The sequence below is a fragment of the Panthera tigris genome, chromosome A3 (genome assembly GCF_018350195.1).
Source record: "Panthera tigris isolate Pti1 chromosome A3, P.tigris_Pti1_mat1.1, whole genome shotgun sequence".
NCBI classification, from domain to species: Eukaryota; Metazoa; Chordata; class Mammalia; order Carnivora; family Felidae; genus Panthera; species Panthera tigris.
Genome location: NC_056662.1, coordinates 25,865,958 through 25,886,090, shown reverse-complemented (window position 1 = coordinate 25,886,090; position 20,133 = coordinate 25,865,958). Strand labels below are relative to the sequence as shown.

At 53.2% G+C, this 20,133-nt stretch overlaps 1 protein-coding gene across 7 annotated transcripts in view; it reads left to right on the top strand.

Annotated features, from left to right (window-relative positions):
- EFCAB8 (EF-hand calcium binding domain 8) overlaps nt 1-20,133 on the top strand; it is a 68,984-nt gene that overhangs the window by 22,592 nt on the left and 26,259 nt on the right. For all 7 annotated transcript variants that reach the window (XM_042980626.1, XM_042980625.1, XM_042980628.1 and 4 more), the window contains 10 exons: nt 497-621; nt 3,274-3,347; nt 6,527-6,657; nt 13,725-13,792; nt 14,116-14,267; nt 15,678-15,815; nt 16,272-16,385; nt 17,570-17,797; nt 18,537-18,607; nt 19,594-19,798. In XM_042980626.1, the coding sequence (XP_042836560.1) occupies nt 497-621; nt 3,274-3,347; nt 6,527-6,657; nt 13,725-13,792; nt 14,116-14,267; nt 15,678-15,815; nt 16,272-16,385; nt 17,570-17,797; nt 18,537-18,607; nt 19,594-19,798 (1,306 nt within the window). The remainder of the gene's footprint in view (nt 1-496; nt 622-3,273; nt 3,348-6,526; nt 6,658-13,724; nt 13,793-14,115; nt 14,268-15,677; nt 15,816-16,271; nt 16,386-17,569; nt 17,798-18,536; nt 18,608-19,593; nt 19,799-20,133) is intronic.

Here is a 20,133-nt window from a genome sequence, read left to right as displayed (position 1 = left end):
TCACTCGGTGCGGTTGGGACTCCCAGAAAGCCTCTCTGGAAACAGCCCCGGAACGATTCCCACCCTGTGTGCCTGTGTCCTCCTCACCAAGCTGCCCCGCCTTGGGGGTTACTCAGTCGTCTGCCCCTCTTCCTCCCACTGCCCGACCAAGTCAGCCATCGAACCCCGGCAGGGGCTTGTCCTGCCGTGACTGAGGGCTCTGGGAATGCCGTGGTCCATCCGCAGGATGGTGAGCTGGTAACAAGCAGCTGGAGGACCAGGGATTCGTTTGTTTTAGCGTTCAAAAAAAAATTACTGATTTCTTTTGGCCCCAGTTCACCGGTGATCTGGGTCTGGGCGGCCGGGCCCATGTTTGTCAGCCATTGAGGGCAAAGCTGGCAAGTCGTGTGGGAACTGCCCCTCGCTCCCAGGTGCAGGGAGGCTGATGGGGGCCAGGAAGGTGGAGGCTTGCAGCCCTGTGCCCAGCCCCGCCTCTTCTGTCTCCACCTTCCCTCAGGTCTGACTGTCACAGAGGTGTGTTCTGCTATGGGGACACCAAAGGCAATGTCATCGTCTTCACCTCCAGCAATGTGACCCACGGGCTGTTCAACCCCCGAATCCTCCCCAGGACCTCCAAATGGGGTAGCTAAGATGCTGGGGAATGTGCGGGTGGGGAGATGGCCCTTCCTCCCAGCTCAGGAGCCTCTGGCTACTTCAGCTCAGCTGAGGAGTACACCCGTAGGCTCAGCTCAGAGTGGCCCGTGGGACGTGACCGCAAGAGCCAGAGGGGGCTGAGAAGCGGGGCAATCTCTCTGAAGGTGGGAGGTTGCACAGGTGAAGGTGGAGGGGAGGGGCTTCTGGACCCGCCTCATCCCAGCAAGGACCAACCTGTGCCAGCTGTGTGACCCTGCGGAAGTCACTCACCCCTCCCGGGTCTTGGGATGCCAGCACTAACTTTCTCCAAGGTCGTGAGGAGGGTTCTGCTCTCAGCTGGGAGCCGCCTTTGGTGGGGGGGTGGGGTGGGGCAGGAGGGCTGCCCTGGAGGTGGGCTCAGTGGGGCCTGGGGGAAAGCCTTGCTCAGCATGGCCATGAACCTGAATAAGCACAGTGACACTTACTGTGCATTTGGGTGCCGAGTGGTTTGGGCACATCGCCTCCTACGGCCCTCCCCCTGCCCATGGCCAGCAGGGAGCTGCTGCTGTTACAGCCCATGAAGAGAGGAGGAATGGAGGTTCAGGGGGTGAAGGACTTGTGTAGGCCCCATAGGGTAAGTGTCCCGAAGCAGGCAGTCTGCCCGAGTCTGCACCTTAACCCCTTGCTGGGCTATACCCTAAACTCACTAAACACTGAAGGACGCTGTTCAGGGCTGTTCTGCCAGGGGCACTAGGGCCCAAGGCTCTGGGGCCTGGGACTATCAGGGACGCGCCTGAACTGGACCCTGTCCAGGATCAAGCCCTCGCTCGGTGCGTGGTGTCAGGCCTCCAGGCTGCTTCATATCCATCTAGAGGAGGCCCCGGGCCACCAGGGGCCCCAGCCCATGGGGACACTGACTCCCCTTCCATCCAGGACACCAGAGCAGTCCCTAGGGCTTCCAGTCAGAGTTTCTGAGCCGGACGCCCTGCAAGGGCTCCCCGGCCTTGGTGACCCACTCCCCCCACTGGCCGGATGGAAGATAGATCCCGCCCTGGATACAGCAGTGGGCTGGCACCCTCCTATATCCTTGCCTCATCAGCCTCTGCTCCTGGTGCCTGCCCTGCCCGGCCGTGGTCACGCTGTGGCACCCTGGGAAATGGCGTGGGAAGTTGTGGTAGTCGTGGAGCTGTGCTAGATGGGAGATCGGAGCGGGTACGGATGAAGCCGGAGTGTAGGATAGGAGTCCTTCCATGCCACACGCTGCCTGAAGGCTGGGGAGGAACATGAAGGTGGGCTCACCCGTGTGTTGACTTGGGAGGAGTTGGACAGACCAGCTCTGTGTGAGCTGAAACCAGTAGCTTGACCTCTCTGTACCTCAGTTCCCTTTAAAACAGGGATGAGCATACTCAATTCATGGCTTTCCTATAAGGTGGGAGGAGGGCATATGGGGTGAGGTGCACAGTAAGGACAGGGGGACTCCCTCCCCTGACCTCCCGGGGCTCTCCCAGCCTCGTGGTCGAGGCAGACACTGGAAGTGAGGCCCCTGGCTAAGCTTCCGCCTTCCCGTGCCTGCCCCGCTTCTGCAACACTCCACCCCTTGGGACTTCCTTTTCAAGCTTCCTCCTGCCCTTGCAAGATGGGGCTGGTGACTCTGCAGCATAAAATGCTTGGCATAAGCTGCCAGGTCCCCTTCTCTCCCAGAAACCTGGGAGTTTCTCTCAGACTTGAGCCCAGATTGTCCCAGTCTTTGGGACCCACCTCCTTAAAGCCTGCTCTACAGGGAGACCCGTGCTTGTCCCATCACTGCTAGCCCCATCTGCCTGCACCCGGGGCCTTTCCTTGGAGGCTCCCAGGCCGCCGGCTGGCTGTGGGAGGTTGCGGGGGGGCCAGGAGACCCTGAACGCTGCCATGAGGGCCAGGCTGTGCTCAGTGTGATCGCTCCAGGCACACTTGCTGGGTGCCCCCCTTGGAACTTGTGTTTGCAAGACAAGGCGGGGCATGTCGTTTGAAGCATGATGGTAGACTTCCAAATGATCCTTTTCAGAATGAATAGAGCCTGGGGTCTCAATTTGTTCTCCACTCCAGCAGACTTGGAGCTCCCTAAATGAGAATCACCTTGGGGGCCGCCTGCTGCGGCTCAGTCGGTTGAACGTCCGACTCTTGATTTCGGCTCAGGTCATGATCTCACAGTTCAGTTCGTGAGATTGGGCCCGCATCAGGTAGCATGGAGCCTGCTTGGGATTCTCCCCTTCCCTCTCTCTCTGCCCCTCCCTCACTTGCGCATTCTCTCTCTCTCTCAAAATAAATAAACTTTAAAACATAAATGAATATGTAAAAACTAAAAAAAAAAAAGAGAGAGAGAATCACCTCATTTAGATTGCAGCATGTGGGGAGAGGGAGAAGGCCCGAGATGTGGGGCCAGCTCTGTGAGCCCTGGCATAGGGCTCTGGGCAACAGTGTCTACCTGCCTGTGTCTGTGTTCTGTGTCGAGTTCATCCCACTGAACTCACCAGGACACGGTAAGGCTGGAATGAGCATTTGGATGGAAAAGTTTTGAGACATACAGGAGTGGCAAACCAACTCGAGGTGTCCTCTGGGGTTTTTGCTGGTCTGGCAAGGTGGGGAGCTGGTGATGTGGACCTCGGTTTTCTCTCCTACCAGATCACTGGACCAACGTTTCCGCACGGAAGCTCCTAAATGAAAAGTCCCCTTTGTACAGAAGTTACTGGCTGAAAGTAAGTCGTCGCTTTCCTTGGCCTGTTACCATGGTGATTATCTGTACCCATGTGCCACTCAAAAATGGATTCGCCCGCTGGGTTCAGTCTTAAGCCTTGAGGCTTGGTCACTGGGAGGACGAAGGCAGCTGTCGGGTCCTGCAGCTCTCTGTGCAGAGAACGTAGGTGTCCCCAGTGTGGCTTGTCTCTTTCGCCACCTCCAGTGCTCAAGCCTGGTCCTGGCAGATACCGCCTCTCTCCTGGATGGCTGCAGTGGCTTCTAGCTGTTTCCACCTTCCTTTCTCCATGCAGTGCTTTACTCCATTCAGCAGCCAGAGGAATTATGAGCTAGAACCAGCCATGTCACTCCTTTGCTCAAAATCCCCCAGTAGGCGCCTAGGTTAAGCGTCCGACTTCAGCTCAGGTCATGATCTCACCGTTCCTGAGTTCAAGCCCCGTGTCAGGCTCTGTGCTGACAGCTCAGAGCCTGGAGCCTGCTTCAGATTCTGTGTCTCCCTCTCTCTCTGCCCCCTCCCCTGCTCGCGCTCTGTCCCTTTCTCTCTCTCTCTCTCTCAAAAATAAATAAGAAAACATTTAAAAAGTTAAAAAAAAAAACATTAAAAAATAATCCCCCATCACTTCTCATCACGTTCAAACAGAATCTCAAGTGCTTACCATGACCATCAGGACACAAGGTGACCTGGCCCCTGCCTGCCCCCCATCTTGCTTTCTACCTTTCTTTTTCCCATTTACTCAGCCACAGAGACACAGGCAATCCTGCTGTTCTCTGAACACGCCAAGCCTTTTCCCGCCTCAGGGCCTTGCCACGCTCTATCCCTCAGACTGCTGGGTTCTCCCTTAGGTCCCTGTTTGCTCCTTTCTCTTCTCCCTTCAGGGCCCTAACCAGCCAGCCCGGAACAGCCCTGCTGCCTGCCTCTGCCCTTGGCCCTTCCTGCTGCAGCATTGATACGATTCTGACACCAACTGCAATGTGTTTTTCCCAAACCACCATGCAATTCTCAGACATCAGCTGGGTGGCCTACAATTCTCTACCTGGAGAGAGCGTCAGACCCTACAGGTTAAGGGTCAGTCCCACGAGACCGCCCTCCACTTCAGAGACCACTTACAAGCTCAGGTTGTCACCTGTGTTTCTGACCCGCTGGTTATAAATCAGAGCTTCCCTTCACTCTTTGGGTTTGATTAAATGGCTAGAGTGGCTCACGGGACTTGGAGAGACATTTTACTTACTAGAGCACCGCTTTATTAGAAAAGGATACAACTTAGGAATAGCGAGATTGAAGAGATGCGGAGGGCAAGGTGTGGGGAACGGGGGCCTGGGGCTTCTCTGCCATCTCTGGGCACAAGCCTCACCCCACACCTCCACATGTTCACCAGCCCAGAAGCTCTCTGAGCCCTGTCCTTTTGGGGTTTTTTTGGAGTTTAATCACATAGGTATGATTGATCACATCATTGCCACTGACGACCAATTCATCCTCCAGCTCCTCTCCTCTCCCCAGGGGCCAGGGGGGTGGGGCTGAAAGTTCCAACCCTCCCATCTCCTGCTCGGCTTCCCTGGCAACCAGTCCCCATCCTCAAGGGCTTTCCAAAAGTCATCTCATTAATGTAAACTCAAGTGTGGTTGACACGGGTTTGTTATGAGTAGGAACACTTTCTTACCTCTTAGGAAGTTCCGAGGGATTTAGGAGTTCTGTGCCAGAAGTGGGCATGAAGACCAAATATATACTTCTTTTTTTAAAAATGTAGGGGCGCCTGGGTGGCTCAGTCGGTTGAGCGGCCGACTTCAGCTCAGGTCATGATCTCGCGGTCCGTGAGTTCGAGCCCCGCGTCAGGCTCTGTGCTAACAGCTCAGAGCCTGGAGCCTGTTTCAGATTCTGTGTCTCCCTCTATCTGGCCCTCCCCCGTTCATGCTCTGTCTCTCTCTGTCTCAAAAATAAATAAACGTTAAAAAAATTTTTTTTTTAAATTTATTTATTTTTGAGAGAGAGCGTGCAATTGAGGGGCAGAGAGAGGGAGAAAGAATCCCATGAGGTGCAGAGGGAGAGGGAGAGGGAGAGGGAGAGGGAGAGAGAGAGAGAGAGAGAGAAAATCCCATGAGGTGCAGAGGGAGAGGGAGAGAGAGTGCGGAGCCGGAGCAGGGCTTGAGCTCACCCAATGCGGGGCTCAAACTCACGAACAGTGAGATCATGACTGTAGTCGGATGCTTAACCGACTGAGCCACCCAGGCGCCCCCAAATACATATTTATTACAAATCACGGTATCACAGCTTACCACCTTCCAACTTTGTATTGTCCACCCATTCGTTTCTCATCCTGTTAACCCTCTCGGGATTGATAGCTCCTAAGGACAGGCACTTGGCCTGTTGTCCTGTCTCCAGTGCCTAAAAGGGCTGGGCCTTAGTGGGCTCCCAGTACATTTGTTGAACAGATAAACAAACGAATGAATGAATGAATCTGACACTAGGGGCAGACTGAGTTGTGTGGTCCCAGGCTCCTAAATGCTTCTTTTCTGGCAGGTTGGATCCCTCAGGCCCTGGGACCCTATCAGGGAGAGTCACCCACAAATACTGTCTTTTCTGTCTTCTGTGGGAGTCTCATCTTGGGCTTGGTTTTCTGTCCCAGTTGCTGAGTGTCCCACATTCTGTCTGGTGCCCTGGATTTGGCACCTTCGCCATGATAGATGCTCAGTGAGGCAGCATGTGCAAAACCTAGCCCAGTGCCCGCAGCCCCCTCCATGTTGTCCTGAAGAGGGAGGTCCCCAATGTGGAGGCCAAGCACAAGGCAGAGCCAAAGCTAGAGAATTCTGAGCCTGTGCCATCAAGGCTGCCCCCTGGATTGTGGGTCTCAGCCTTTCGTTGCCTAACTTGCACCAGATAACATTCCCACGGGGAAGCATCCAAGGCTCCCTGTGGATAAGAGGGACTGAGGGCTTGGCTGACTCCAATCCGTTCTCTCTCCTGCGTGGGATGCGGTGACAGTGATGTCACATGGGCCTGACCTTGCCTGTCCTCTAACTTATAAATTTGGGCGCTTTTCACCTGTCTCACTGACCAAGTGATGCCACAGGACTAGGCTGGGATCCTGGGGCCATGTTGCTGTGTCAGAGCTGTGATCACTAGAGGGTATTAGACGTGGTGACTTCCTGGCCCTTCCAGCCCCTACCACTGCCACTCTCTTTCTAGGCTCTTCATCCCAACTGGTGCCAGCAGGTCAAGTTCATCCCCCAGCTGAACATGGTGGCCTCCTGCTCAGCCATTGAGAAGTCCTCTCTGGTGCTGACCTTATTGCCGTCCAAAGGTCTAGAGAGCCCCAAGTAAGGAGCATCTCTCTCCAGGCTGGGGCGGTGGGGCTGGGAGGGGGTGGTGTGATGGTGCCTCGAGGGTCTAGCTTCGCCTCAGCCACATGTGGCCATCCCTGCTGAGAGTGGGCCCGCCCCTAGGATGGTGGCATCCCGCGGATCTTGCTGGGTCTGAGGAAGCAGCGCGTGTCCTGTGGGCCAACAGTGGGGTATGGCGGTTAGCAGTTGGGCTCTACCGTGTATTATTTTTTAAATTAAGATGTAACTGACATATGACATTATGTTAGTTTCGGGTGTACCACAGAATGATTTGGTATTTGTATATATCGGGAAACGATCACCACAATTAGCACACAGTTACAATTGTTTTTCCCGCTACAAGAACTTTTATGGAGTCTGGTTTCACTGTCAGCAGCAAAAACGTAATAGGTTTCTTTTATCCACCAGTTTATACACAACACTCAGCGCAGAAGCTGGCACATAGTGTGAGCAGGTGGCAGGAAAATATTTTCTCAATGAAGGAGTGACTGTGAGTTGCTTTACCTCGTGCTCCTCACTCGGTGCCCCCATCCGTAGAAGGCGGTGATGGCCCCACTTCTTTCCCTTAGTCTTAGTCTAAGTCTCGAGGCTTAGTGGAATGACTGCTGTTGGTGGTATATGGTCATTGATTGGCAGCACTCACCCTTTGGAGATGGTTCTAATCTAGTTCCTTTGTTCTAAGTTCCTCTACCCCAGAGTCAATTCTTTTCTTTTCTTTTTTCTTTTCTTTCTTTTCTTTTTTTTTTCCTTTTCCTTTTCCTTTCCTCTGCCCCTCCCTTCCTTCTTTTCTCTTCTCCCTGCCTTCCTCATTCCTTCTCTCCTCTATTCCCTCCCTTCTCTTTCTTTCTTTCTTTCTTTACTTCTTCCTTCTTTCCTCCCTTCCTTCCTTTTCTCTTCTCCCTCCCTCTATTCCTTCCCTCCTCTATTCCCTCCCTTCCCTTTCTTTCTTTCTTTCTTTCTTTCTTTCCTTCCTTCCTTCCTCCCTCCCTCCCTCCCTCCCTTCCTTTTCTCTTCTCCCTCCCTCCCTCTATTCCTTCCCTCCTCTATTCCCTCCCTTTTCTTTCTTTCTTTCTTTCTTTCTTTCTTTCTTTCTTTCTTTCTTTCTCTTTCCTTCCTTCCTTCCTTCCTTCCTTCCTTCCTTCCTTCCTTCCTTCCTTTTCTCTTCTCCCTCCCTCCCTCTATTCCTTCCCTCCTCTATTCCCTCCCTTCATTTTCTTTCTTTCTCTTTCTTTCTTTCCTTCCTTCCTTCCTTCCTTCCTTCCTCCCTTCCTTTTCTCCCTCCCTCCCTCCTCTATTCCCTCCCTTCCTTTTCTTTCTTTCTTTCTTTCTTTCTTTCTTTCTTTCTTTTTCTTTCTTTCTTTCTTTCTTTCTTTTTCTCTTTCTTTCTCTTTCTTTCTTTCTTTCTTTCTTTCTTTCTTTCTTTCTTTCTTTCTTTCTCCTTCCTTCCTTCCTTCCTTCCTTCCTTCCTTCCTTCCTTCCTTCTTTCACAATAGTGATTAGTCACACAAGTCTATGTACCTATGTGTCCCTGTAAAAAAGTAAAAACATTATAAATAAAGCTGCAATCCTATCCTTGCTCAGTCCCCACTGTCTCACTCTGCTCTCAAATGTCTCACCTCTATCATTTTCGTGTGTACCTCTCACTGTGCATTTCGCAGTAGGTTTTTTTTTCCCCTGAGGGTTTTTTTTCCCCCTCTTGCCTCTGCTGTTTACTTCCTGCTGCACGTCTTTACTCCTTGGACCCTTCAGGTCTGTGACATTTTGCTCCTGGGCAGGTGGAACCATGAAGGGCAGCCCCGTCTCCCTGGGGGGAGTAGCAGGAGATTCAAGGCCTGTGTTGGGGGGAGCAGCTGGGTGAGGCACAGCAGGAAGATGGAGGGCCATTTAGGCCCCATCTCTGTCCCTTCCTGTCCTCGTTCTTTGCCAGAGGGAAATTCAATCCTGGGATGGTAAGGCTAATTTAATCTGAACTCCTCATTCTATAGATTGGAAACTTGAGACTCAGGGGGAGGAAGTGATTTGTCTTGGAGCTGACGTCTGAGAGGGGGACGTGTTCCAGGCCTCACTGAATGTCCAGTGTCCTGTTAACCAGAGTACTCTGTGCACATCCCCACCTGAGCCCTGGAGCTAACTGCTGCTTGGGGGAGGGAGCCTCGGAGAAGGCTGATGTGGTGGGGAAGTTTCGGTCTTGGCTTCAGTGCTTGGAGTGGGGCAGTGTGGTGGGGTTCCACTTGGAGCTGTGCTCATCTTTGCTTTGATGGAAGTATTACCTCATGCCTGTGATATGTGTTTCATTCAGCTTCTTATTTTATTGGGTCTAAATGGCAGGTGGATATCACAGGATTACCTCATCCTGGCCATGAAGGCATCTGTGGTCTGTCCCTGCTGCCTCCCTAATCTCACCCCTTCTACCTTCCCACTCCAGCTACACGGGGACCCCTTGTGGTTCAGCCGTTCCCTGCCCCCGGGGCCTTTGAATTGCTTCTCTTTGCCGGTATACCCTTGTTTTTTGTTGTTGTTGTTGTTTTTAAGTTTACTTATTTTTGAGAGAGAGACAGAGTGAATGGGGGAGGGGCAGAAAGAGAGGGAGAGAGAGAATCTCAAGCAGGCTCCACATTGTCAGCACGGAGCCCGATGTGGGGCTGGAACTCACCAACCATGAGATCATGACCTGAACCGAAACCAAGAGTCAGACACGTAACTGACTGAGCCACCCAGGAGCCCCGCCCTTGTTTTTTGTTGTGTGTTGTGTGTTGTTTTTTTAAACATTTCATTACTAAAAATTCCAAACACACACCAAAGTAGAGAAAATAGTATAATGCTTTAATATCACTAGTACCTAGTCCAAGTTAATCTTCTCCCATTTATCTCAAACGTGTCTTTTTACAATTATTTGGAAAGAGATATAAACAAGTTTCTAGATCTTGAGCACAGGAACGGTGAGGTCTGATGCATACCGGCGTCCTTTGCAAGTGAAGTGAGCAGGCGTGGAGATGGGGACTCCATTGGCGACGCCATTTTAATAATTCAGCTACATGGTGATGGCCTGGAATCGGGCGATGGAGAGGAGACAGAGAGATCTGAGATGTATTTTGGGGGCAGGTTGGAGAATGTATTTATACACAAACCTGCCCCTGTGCTTCTGGTTGTCTGCATGCAGTACACATGTCAGCCAGCAGGTGGCACCATTGACTGCTTGCTGGTCTTGAGTTCCAGGCGAGGACCTCTTGGGGCGTGGCCTCTGCAGGTGGGGTCTGGCACTGTCACCCCAAACTCTGCCTCTAAGTCAATACTACCCAAAGCAATATACACATCCAATGCAATCCCAACCAAAATTGCACCAGCTTTCTTCTTGAAGCTAGAACAAGCAATCCTAAAATTTGTATGGAACCACAAAAGACCCCAAATAGCCAAAGTAATATTGAAGAAGACCAAAGCGGGAGGATCACAATCCCAGACTTGAGCTTCTACTACAAATCTGTAATCATCAAGACAGCATGGTACTGGCACAAAAACAGACACACAGACCAATGGAATAGAATAGAGACTCCAGAATTGGACCCACAAACATATGACCAACTAATCTTTGACAAAGCAGGAAAGAATGTCCAATGGAAAAAAAACCAGTCTCTTTAACAAATGGTGCTGGGAGAACTGGACAGCAACATGCAGAAGAATGAAACTAGACCACTTTCTTATACCATTCACAAAAATAAACTCAAAATGGATAAAGGACCTGAATGTGAGACAGGAAACCATCAAAACCCTAGAGGAGAAAGCAGGAAAAAAATCTCTCTGACCTCAGCTGCAGCAATTTCTTACTTGATGCATCCCCAAAGGCAAGGAAATTAAAAGCTAAAATGAACTATTGGGACCTCATGGAAATAAAAAGCTTCTGCACTGCAAAGGAAACAATCAACAAAACTAAAAGGCAACCGATGGACTGGGAAAAGATATTTGCAAATGACATATCAGACAAAGGGCTAGTATCCAAAATCTATAAAGAAGTCACCAAACTCCACACCCAAAAAACAAATAATCTGGTGAAGAAATGGGCAGAAGACATGAATAGATACTTCTCTAAAGAAGACATCCAGATGGCCAACAGGCACATGAAAAGATGCTCAACGTCACTCCTCATCAGGGAAATACAAATCAAAACCACACTCAGATATCACCTCACGCCAGTCAGAGTGGCCAAAATGAACAAATCAGGAGACTATAGATGCTGGAGAGGATGTGGAGAAACGGGAACCCTCTTGCACTGTTGGTGAGAATGCAAACTGGTGCAGCCACTCTGGAAAACAGTGTGGAGGTTCCTCAAAAAATTAAAAATAGACCTACCCTATGACCCAGCAATAGCACTGCTGGGAATTTACCCAAGGGATACAGGAGTACTGATGCATAGGGGCACTTGCACCTCAATGTTTATAGCAGCACTCTCCACAATAGCCAAATTACGGAAAGAGCCTAAATGCCCATCAACTGATGAATGGATAAAGAAATTGTGGTTTATATACACAATGGAATACTACGTGGCAATGAGAAAGAATGAAATATGGCCTTTTGTAGCAATGTGGATGGAACTGGAGAGGGTTATGCTAAGTGAAATAAGTCACACAGAGAAAGACAGGTACCATATGTGTTCACTCTCATGTGGATCCTGAGAAACTTAACAGAAGGCCATGGGGGAGGGGAAGGAAAAAAAAAGAGAGGGAGGGAGGCAAACCATAAGAGACTGTTAAAAACTGAGAATAAACTGAGGGTTGATAGGGGGGTGGGAGGGAGGGGAGGGTGGGGGGTGGGCATTGAGGAGGGCACCTGTTGCGATGAGCACTGGGTGTTGTATGGAAACCAATTTGACAGTAAATTTCATATTAAAAAAAAATTAACTGTTTTCTAATTCCCTGAAAAAAACCGAAAAAGCCTCAGCTTCCGAGGCAGTGTGGGCCTGAGAGGTTGGCTCCCTGGCAGCCAGCCTGAGCTGAGTTCTTGAGGTGCTTGCAGCCAGCAGTGAATCTGAGTGGAGGAGCCCTGGTGGAGCCCGAAGGAGCGTGTAGCTGAGCGTGTGGACCGGCCCACAGCGTCTCCCCTGCTTCCCCTCCTTCTTCTTTCACTTCTGCACCGCCACCTAATTGAAGCCACCTGAGCTGCTTGCCATGGCCTTCTTCCCTGCATCCCCTCTGAGCTTCCAGTCCCTTCTCTGCCCAGCAGCCATCTGCAGACTGGTCTCCCTCGGCTCACCTATCAAAGCCACCTGTTTATTTCCCTGCAGGACTTACCATGATTTGTGAATGTCCATCTCCCTGTCTCTGTTCATTTATTTGCTCCTGCTGTTTCTCTCTGGAAGGAAAGCTCCACGAAGGCAGGGGCATCACATCTATGTCCCCGGTAATCCTGGAAGGGCACAGGAGCCAGCAAATCTTTGTTGCACCAGTGAGTGAGTCAGCCTGAAATAATTTCTAGTGGCCGTTCTTCCAGAAGGTTTCTCTGTGTGTATATGCACACAGGGAGATGTATCTGGTTTGACAACAAATGAAATATGTTTATTTGTTATGTTCCTCTTGAAGTTTCAATTTTTCGAGGAATCCTTCTGGCAGTAGAAAGGAGAGCAGGTTTGGAGGGGGAGCAGGACTAGAGGTCAAGAGACGCGCTGGGAGGCTGCACAGAAATGGAGGAGGCCTGAACTAAGCAAAGGCTGGGGCGATGGTGGGTTGTGGGCCATGAGGGTTTAGGGCCCAGCTGGATGATGGGAATGCTGGAGAGAGAGCCTGCAGGATGACCCCCAGGCAACCGGGTTAGAGCCCTGGGGAGTGTCAAAGGAACCAGTTGAAGGGCAGGTTCAAGGAGGGCGTGCTGTGTTACGGAGCTGGTGTACCGTTCGATGGGGGCCTCTGAGTTGAGTTCATTAGAAGGGAGAGTTTGAGTAGAAGGAGCTGGCAGAGTGGGATGGATGGGTAGGAGGGAATAGCAGATGCAAAGTACTTTGGGGCCTGGTCTTCCTGAAACTCTTGCCTGCCTCACCCTGGCCCTCCTGAGCCCCATCCAGCCCTGCTGCCCTCTTCCTTTCCTGCCACACTCACCCTGGGTCTGAATCCTGATGCCCCCACCTTGCCAGCCTTGTGGCCTTAGGCAGACTCCTTACTTTCTGCTTTCTGTGTCCTCATGACACGGTACAGGGCTGACGACGCTTTCTAGGATTATGTGAGGGGTGCGGGTGATACACGAAACAGGAACCAGCACAGAGCAGGTAGGGGCACAGCTCTCAGTAGCTTTCTTCCCTTCCCTCGGCCCTTGGAATATCCTCCTCCTCCTCCTCCTTCTTTTTCTTTTCTTTTCTTTTCTTTTCTTTTCTTTTCTTTTCTTTTCTTATTTATTTATTTATTTATTTATTTATTTATTTATTTATTTATTTTTAGTGTTTATTTATTTTAGAGAGAGAGAGAGAGAGAGAGACTATGGGTGGGTGAGGGGCAGAGAGAGAATGAGACACAGAATCCGAAGCAGGCTCCAGGCTCCAGGCTCCACACTGTCAGCACAGAGCCCGACGCGGGGCTCAAACTCGTGAACCATGAGATCATGACCTGAGCCGAAATCAAAAGTCGGATGCTTAACCAACTGAGCCCTCCCCAGGTGCCCCATGGAGTCCCCTTCTTTTTAAAAAATTTTATCATGGGTTGGGGGAACACCCGTCTCAGTATGGTTGGAGCGAGGATCACGTTAGGTTTGCCCTTGGAACGAGGCAGATGTGTCCCAGCACTGAGTTGTTGCTCGTGCCCCGGGGTTGCTTCCCCTACAGGTGAGGGGTGGGCGCCTCCTCCATGAGACCCGCGGCAGCCGCTCTGGCTACAGTGCTCAGCCCCGACTTGGCTGCAGGGTGAGCCCTGGACAGGGTCTCTGAGGCTGCTCCTCCCCTTCGTGGGAGAGGTGATGACTCTCCCTGGCCTCCCTGCGGCCCTGCCTCCAGCTCCCCTCCACCCCAGCCTCAGAGACTCCCGGGGCCCTGGCTCCCAGCCTGCAGCCTTCCCCCTTTGCTGTTGTAGGTTTTCAGTGCTGAACTTAAGAAAAGGGATTCTTTGCTTTGATTATTGCCCAGACAAGAACTTGGTGGGTAAGTAATCTTCACGGCGCACGAAGCCGCTGGCCTGGTGGAACTGGAGTGAGGCTGCTGGGGGCGTGGGGACTATCAGAGCTGAGGAGGAGGGCTTGCAGGGCCCGGGTTCCTCTCCTGCTGCTCTGGTCCCCACCTGTGGGCACCTGGGGTGGGGTGGTGACTCAGTCTCTGCTTGGCATGATGGGGCAGCAGGGGGGCGGACTGTCACGACCACCCCCTCCCCCCCCCATCTGCTGCACCTGCCTGGGGTCCAAGGCATGGTCCCAGGAGAAGTTCTCAGCGTAGGACCCCAGTGGTTAACACCCATTTCTTGACCCCAGTGACTGGCGGCTATGACCCCCTCATCCGCCTGTGGAACCCCTTCTTCTCAAAAAGGCCCATGTGGCTGATGAAGGGGCATCAGACCTCCGTGACGCACATCCTCATGAACAGCAAGAACAGCAGCATCCTCTTCAGCATCTCCAAGGACAAGGTGCTGTCCTCGTGGAGCATGGCTCTTACACCCGCTGGTCCCTGTTCCCCGGCAAGGACGCTGGCCCAGGGATGCTGATCTAGCTCGGTCAGCTGGGGCCCAGGGGAGTGGTGTGACCTCCCTGCCTGTGGCTGCACACCTAGGCTAGGGCGGAGAGGGAGAGGCCCCAGGTGGAATCACCAAGAAGGGGCCATGGGTCTCTGAGAGCCCCCGCCAGAGGCCTGCGCCCGCTCTGAGCGGTCCACCAGAGCTGGGTTCCCGTGTGGCCCAGCCTGGCTTCTTACTCTGTGGTCCTGGGCCAGGCCCTTCCCTTTCCTGAGCCTCCGTCCCCTCATCCACAGGATGGGTTGTTGGGAGTTAGAGGAGAAGAGCTGGTGGTAAAGCCGCGGTGTCATGTCTGGCGCATAGTAGGTGTGTGATACGTGGGAGCCATTCCCTCGCCCTCCCTCTGCCCCTGGACCCAGGCTCACACCTCAGCTCTCCTAGTGACCCCTTCTCGGCTGCCCTGGCTCTCAGGGCCTGACTGGAACTTCTCTGGTGCCTGGGGCTCCCTCGCTCAGGGCCTGTCCCTTTGCTGCCCCGCATCGATTGGTTCAGAGTACCCCCCATCTGCTGGGCTGCCGGGTGTTCTGGTCAGTGTGGGGATGAAGGCCAACGGCTCCAGGTGCCCTCCATCCGGGCACAAGTTTGTGTCTTCTGGGACTCAGGAGACTGAGAATTGGCGGGACCCTTGGGTCAGCCAGGCCACCCTCCCTAACACGGCCCACACTGGCTGTTGTCTGGCATCTTCCCAGCAGCCCCCAGAACCGGGCGTCATGGCCTATCTGAGGCTGGAGGGGCAGGCGGCAGGGGCAGGCGGGCCCCAGTCCTCACAGTAGTGATGGGCAGAGCCAGGATATGGACTGGAATCCGGTCGGTCCCAGTCCCTGCCCTTCCCTACTTACTGCTGGTGTCTCCAAGCAACGTGTGTCCCGGAGGGACTTCGTGGGGCCTCTCTAGGGATGGCTCCTCCACTTGCGATGAACTCGACGGGCTGCCCTGGAGACAGGTGGGCTTTTTCGGCAACTACGTTGGTAGCCACTGTGTGTCCTGCCTGGCGTTAGCCGAGGTCGGCTGGAGTGGAGCCTGTGAGGGTCTGCAGGGGCGTGTGCCGTCTTGCTTGGTCTTCATCCTCAGCCATTGAGGGGAGGCCATGGGGGGAAGAGGCCTCGGGGCGGGGGGCGGTTGCCCCAACTTTCTCATCTGAGCGTAAGAATGGCAACTCTGTTACGCGGTCGGGATCCGTGCAGCGGGCGCGTATGGGAAGTGCTTACACTGCGCGCGGCTGGCCCTGCTCACATCCCAGGCCTCAGGGGCCGGCCGTGTCCCCCAGGGCCCACTCTCGGCCTCTGCCTGCTTCCCACCCCCCAGAATATCCGCGTGTGGGACATGCAAGACTACATATGCCTTCAGTCCTTTTGTGGGAAGCTCTTTGCCCTGGGCAACTGCCCCATCACCAGCGCCTACTTCCACGAGAACGAAGACAGCCTCGTCTGCACCACCTACTCAGTGAGTGCTGCGCGGGGAGGGAGGCCAGGAGCAGAGACTACGTTAATCAGACCCCGCCCATCCCTCAAGGAACCTATGATGTAGAAGAGCAGAGAATGTCCGCAGAAAATGCTCCGCGTGGTGATGGAGATTTATGCCTGGTGCTTCTTGGAGCATAGAGAAAGGGTCCTTAGCCTAGCCTGAGGCAGGACATAGTCAGGGAAGGCTCCCCGGAGGAGGAGACACCAGAGTGACGCTTTTTGCTTCCTAGAAGTTATGAGGGACGTTGGGACTCCCACAGAGTAGGGGGTGAGAGGTATCGGCAGGCATGCTGAGGAATCAGGAGGCCTTGCTGGGCTCAGGCCTGTGCACAGTTAGGATGTCTTAATGTTGCAATTAATTGGAAGTGTTCCCCTGGGGCCAGTCACTGAGGGCAGAACCCAGTGCCCAGTTGCCTGCCCCTCTCCTCACCTGCAGATTGGGATCCTAAAAGGGTACTTGGAGACCAAGGGGCCTGGGAAAGCAGGGCAGAAGACCTCGACTTACAGCACACCCCTGTGTGCCATCCTCTACAGTAAGATTTTTAAGCAGGTGAGCGGGCTGGGGCCGGCCATCTCTCGGGCTGGCAGGAGTGCCGGGTGATGCAGGGCAGGACCCAGACCTCCTGCCGTGCCCGGAGAGCGGTCAGCACAGCGGTGGGGTGGGGTGGAATTCATAGCATGGATGGTGGTGTGGGACAGCTGCTTGGGTGTGAGAAGCAACCCCGAAGAGGGGTCGGCGGCCTGAGGGGGGCAGGGGCTCTACCACTTGGTCAGTGGATCACCTCATTCCCCCCAGCCTGCAAGCCCCTGGCCACTGCCGCAGGTCAGCTCTGGACGCGCCGCCTCTGTACGCGGAGTATGAGGTGGAACACTAGGTGTGGGCCGCTCTGCGAGGTTCCCCAGGGGGGTGCTGTTCCTGGGTGTCATTATCCAAGAAAGCCAGTCCAGGGAAGGGAAGTCCAGGGAAGTCTAGCACCCTCATCCCGAGTAGAGATCTCTGGGTGGAGCAGAGCAACTGGGCATATGGTTTTTGAGGGGTGGGGACAGAAAGGGCTCCCAGGCCCTCTTCCCACTTCCACTGGGACCCCTTTTCTGGCCTGGGCTCTGAGCAGGACAGGCTGTATCTGCTGCAGAGATAGCCTTTGGCTGCACGAGGCCATCGTTCACCTCTCTGCACTTCTCTCTCAGGCTGGTTCCCGGCACCACCATCCCGCACACCTTAGGGCCCTTTGATGCCTTCCAACAGTTAAAATAAAAAATCCCCAGTTTTTCTAGATTGTTCTCAGCAGGAGGGTTGGTCTGAAACAGGCTCACCTGCTACTGTTGCATTGAAGTGGAGTGACTATCCTTTGTTCTCAGTATTTCCTTTCTTAGGGAGCAGTTAGTGTGTTTCCTGTTGTTTTCTCCCCCCACCATTAATGATGCTTCAGTAAACATCTTTTCTGACTTAGAGGTTATTTTCTCTGGATAGATTCTGAGTTAAAGGGGATTTCACCAATGTGGTTCCTTCTAAAAGAGTTGTGCCAGTTTGCACTGGCCTGTGTTCCAGAGCAGAGGAAGGCCTGTTTTCAAGAGGGGCTTATCCAGCAGCAGGAACGCCTTGAATGCCTGTCTTCTCAGTGCATAGCGGGGAAGTGGGGGGCTGGGCTGGCCCCAGCCATGACAGGGGGAGGCCACCCTTGAGAGTGGGGACACTCTGTTCTCCAGGAGCCCCAGCCGTGTGCTCCCCCACAGGTGGTGAGCAGCTGCCTGAGCAGCTTGGTGACAGTGTGGGAGATCACGACGGGCAGGAGGATGATGGAGTTCTGTGTGACTGGGGACCAGCACGTGGAGCTGACCACCATGTGCCTGGATGAATCAGAGCGGCGCCTGCTTACGGGTTTGTGCGACGGCACCATAAAGATGTGGAACTATGCCGTTGGCGAATGCCTGATGACCTTCCCCAACCCGGACCAGCTGGAGGTCGGTGTGGTGTGTCAGCGGTGCCCGGGGGGGGGTGCCTTGTGAGAAGCAAAGCGCACCTCTCATGACCCTGGGGGCGCGCTATCTTTTTATGCCTCTTTTTAAGGCTGTGCATATAGACTGCCTGGCTTCTTGCCTCCCTGAGCCTTTGTGTTCTTGCCTGTAAGGTGAAGGTAGGGAACAGTGCCTGTCCTTAATAAGGATTCTACGAGGGCTGGCTACCCTTGTTCTTTTAATTTGTTGGCACTCCTCACCCCAGGTATAAGAGCTTTGGATGGCATTTCCAACAGTGGGGCCCGGTGAGCCCCATGCTCACTCCTGTCTGGGAAACGCCGGGTCAAAGGGACAGGGTTATAAAGACAGTCTGCCAGCAGTCTCACTTTGGGACTTGAGCCCACTACTAACTCTTACGAAAGTCCTTGAACCAACTCAGAAGGAGCATTTGGCCAAGTAGCCAGGGATCTGAGTACTGGTGCGGATCCTATCAGTTATTTGACCTTCTCAGTTATCCCCCTGTTGAATGGCCATGGATCCCTACCCTGTCTATCTCCTCCGAGTCTATCAAGTGAAATCATGTGATGTGAGAGCGCTCTGAAAAACGTACGGTGGTATCACTAGAGAACTCTTATCATCGTGGAGAGGGTTGACTTCTTGCTCGGTATGATTAAGAAGACATTTGGGGCCCAGGGCCATTTTCTCTGAGGCACCTTAGGGCTCTGTTTTCTTTTATCGTCAACAGGTTAGCGGGATTGTCCACATGAACAAGGTGTTCTACGTGACAGGATGGAGTAAGAGAATCACTTGTTTCACGTGAGTGGCAAGGGTGTGTGTGGGGAGCTAAGGGCGGCTGACGGTTCTCTCTGCTTTGGGTGGGTTCCCCTATTCCTAGCTTCACTCGCTTTGGAAGTCAAGCAAGAAATTCATGATGGGTAATGTCCCTTGCTTCATTTGCTCATCCATCCGTTTGTCCACCGTTCCTTGAGTATAACATGTCCTAGGCTTTGTGCTACATGCTGGGGGTGGGTATAAGCAAGAATGTGTCCCCATCTTCCTAAAGGGAGGCAGATGCTAACCAAATAACTTCATTTATAATGGTAAAGTCTGTTGAGTGCTGTGGGCAGGAAGAAGTACCGGTTTGGTTTTTTTTAATATTTATTTTTGAGAGAGAGAAAGGCAGAGTGAGTAGGGGAGGGGCAGAGAGAGGGGAACAGAGGTTCTGAAGCGGGCTCCTTGCTGACAGCACAGAGCCTGATGTGGGGCTTGAACTCACAAACCGCGAGATCGTGAGCTGAGCTGAAGTCGGACGCTTAACCAACTGAGCCACCCAGGCACCCCAAAAGTATAGGTTTCTATGGGAAGGGAAGGGAAATCGGATTTAGTCTCAGGGGCAGTCAAGAAACGCTCATCTGAAGCTGTTGTGGGTGGAGTGGGATCTTCTCAATGAAGCAGCAAGGGACTTGGGGTGGGAGGAACATTCCAGGCAGAGGGAACAGAATGTGCAAGTCCTCTTCCTCTTCAGAGGGCCTTTCCAGGGCCATGGCTTCCCTGCTTTAATCCTTATTCAGCTGTCTGAATGGGGCGAATCTGTAAGATTAGTTGATGTCAAGCCCCTAGGACAGGGCCTTTGTAGTAGATACATGGTGGGTGCTTAGTGAATGAGGTCAACGGGGCAGAGCTTCCACCTGAGTGTCCTCTTCTGAGTCGCCTCCCAGAATCTAAAGGCCTCGGTGATCCCCCGACCCGGGGCGGCACTAAGGCCGAGCGCTCTGCCCTCCCGCCTCTGGCCCTGTGTGCAGGCTCCACGAGACCAAGCCGATGCTTCGGTGCCACCACTGGCAGAACTTCCACAAGGAAGATGTCCTGAGCATGGCCAAGTACCAGAACCAGTTCCTCGGGACCTCCTCCTACAACGGGGACGTCCTCCTCTGGAACGCCAACCTGTTCAAGCCCATCCTCAATTTCAACGCCTCTAAGAGCCCCTTGCCTTTGCTGCCCAAGAAGGTATGGTCAACAGGGGGCACCCCCCACTCTCTCTCAGCGGTGGGCCAGAGTCAGCTGTAGGGCCCGGGGGGTAGGAAGGACCCCCAGGAAGGAGAAGGGATGGGATGACTTCTTTTGCAGGAGGTTGGGAGCTGGGTAAGTGGGTGCTAGTTTCTATAATTATCCTCATTTGACAGACAAGGAAAGTGAGGCACAGAGAGGTTAAGCATCTTGCCTGAGGTTGCGCAGCCAAGAAGGGATAGGTCTGGACCCAGGTAGTCTGACTGCAGAGCCTGTGGACTGCTGGTCCTGTTCTGTCTAGTAGATGACTCTCTTCTTGAAGGCGGCTCACATCT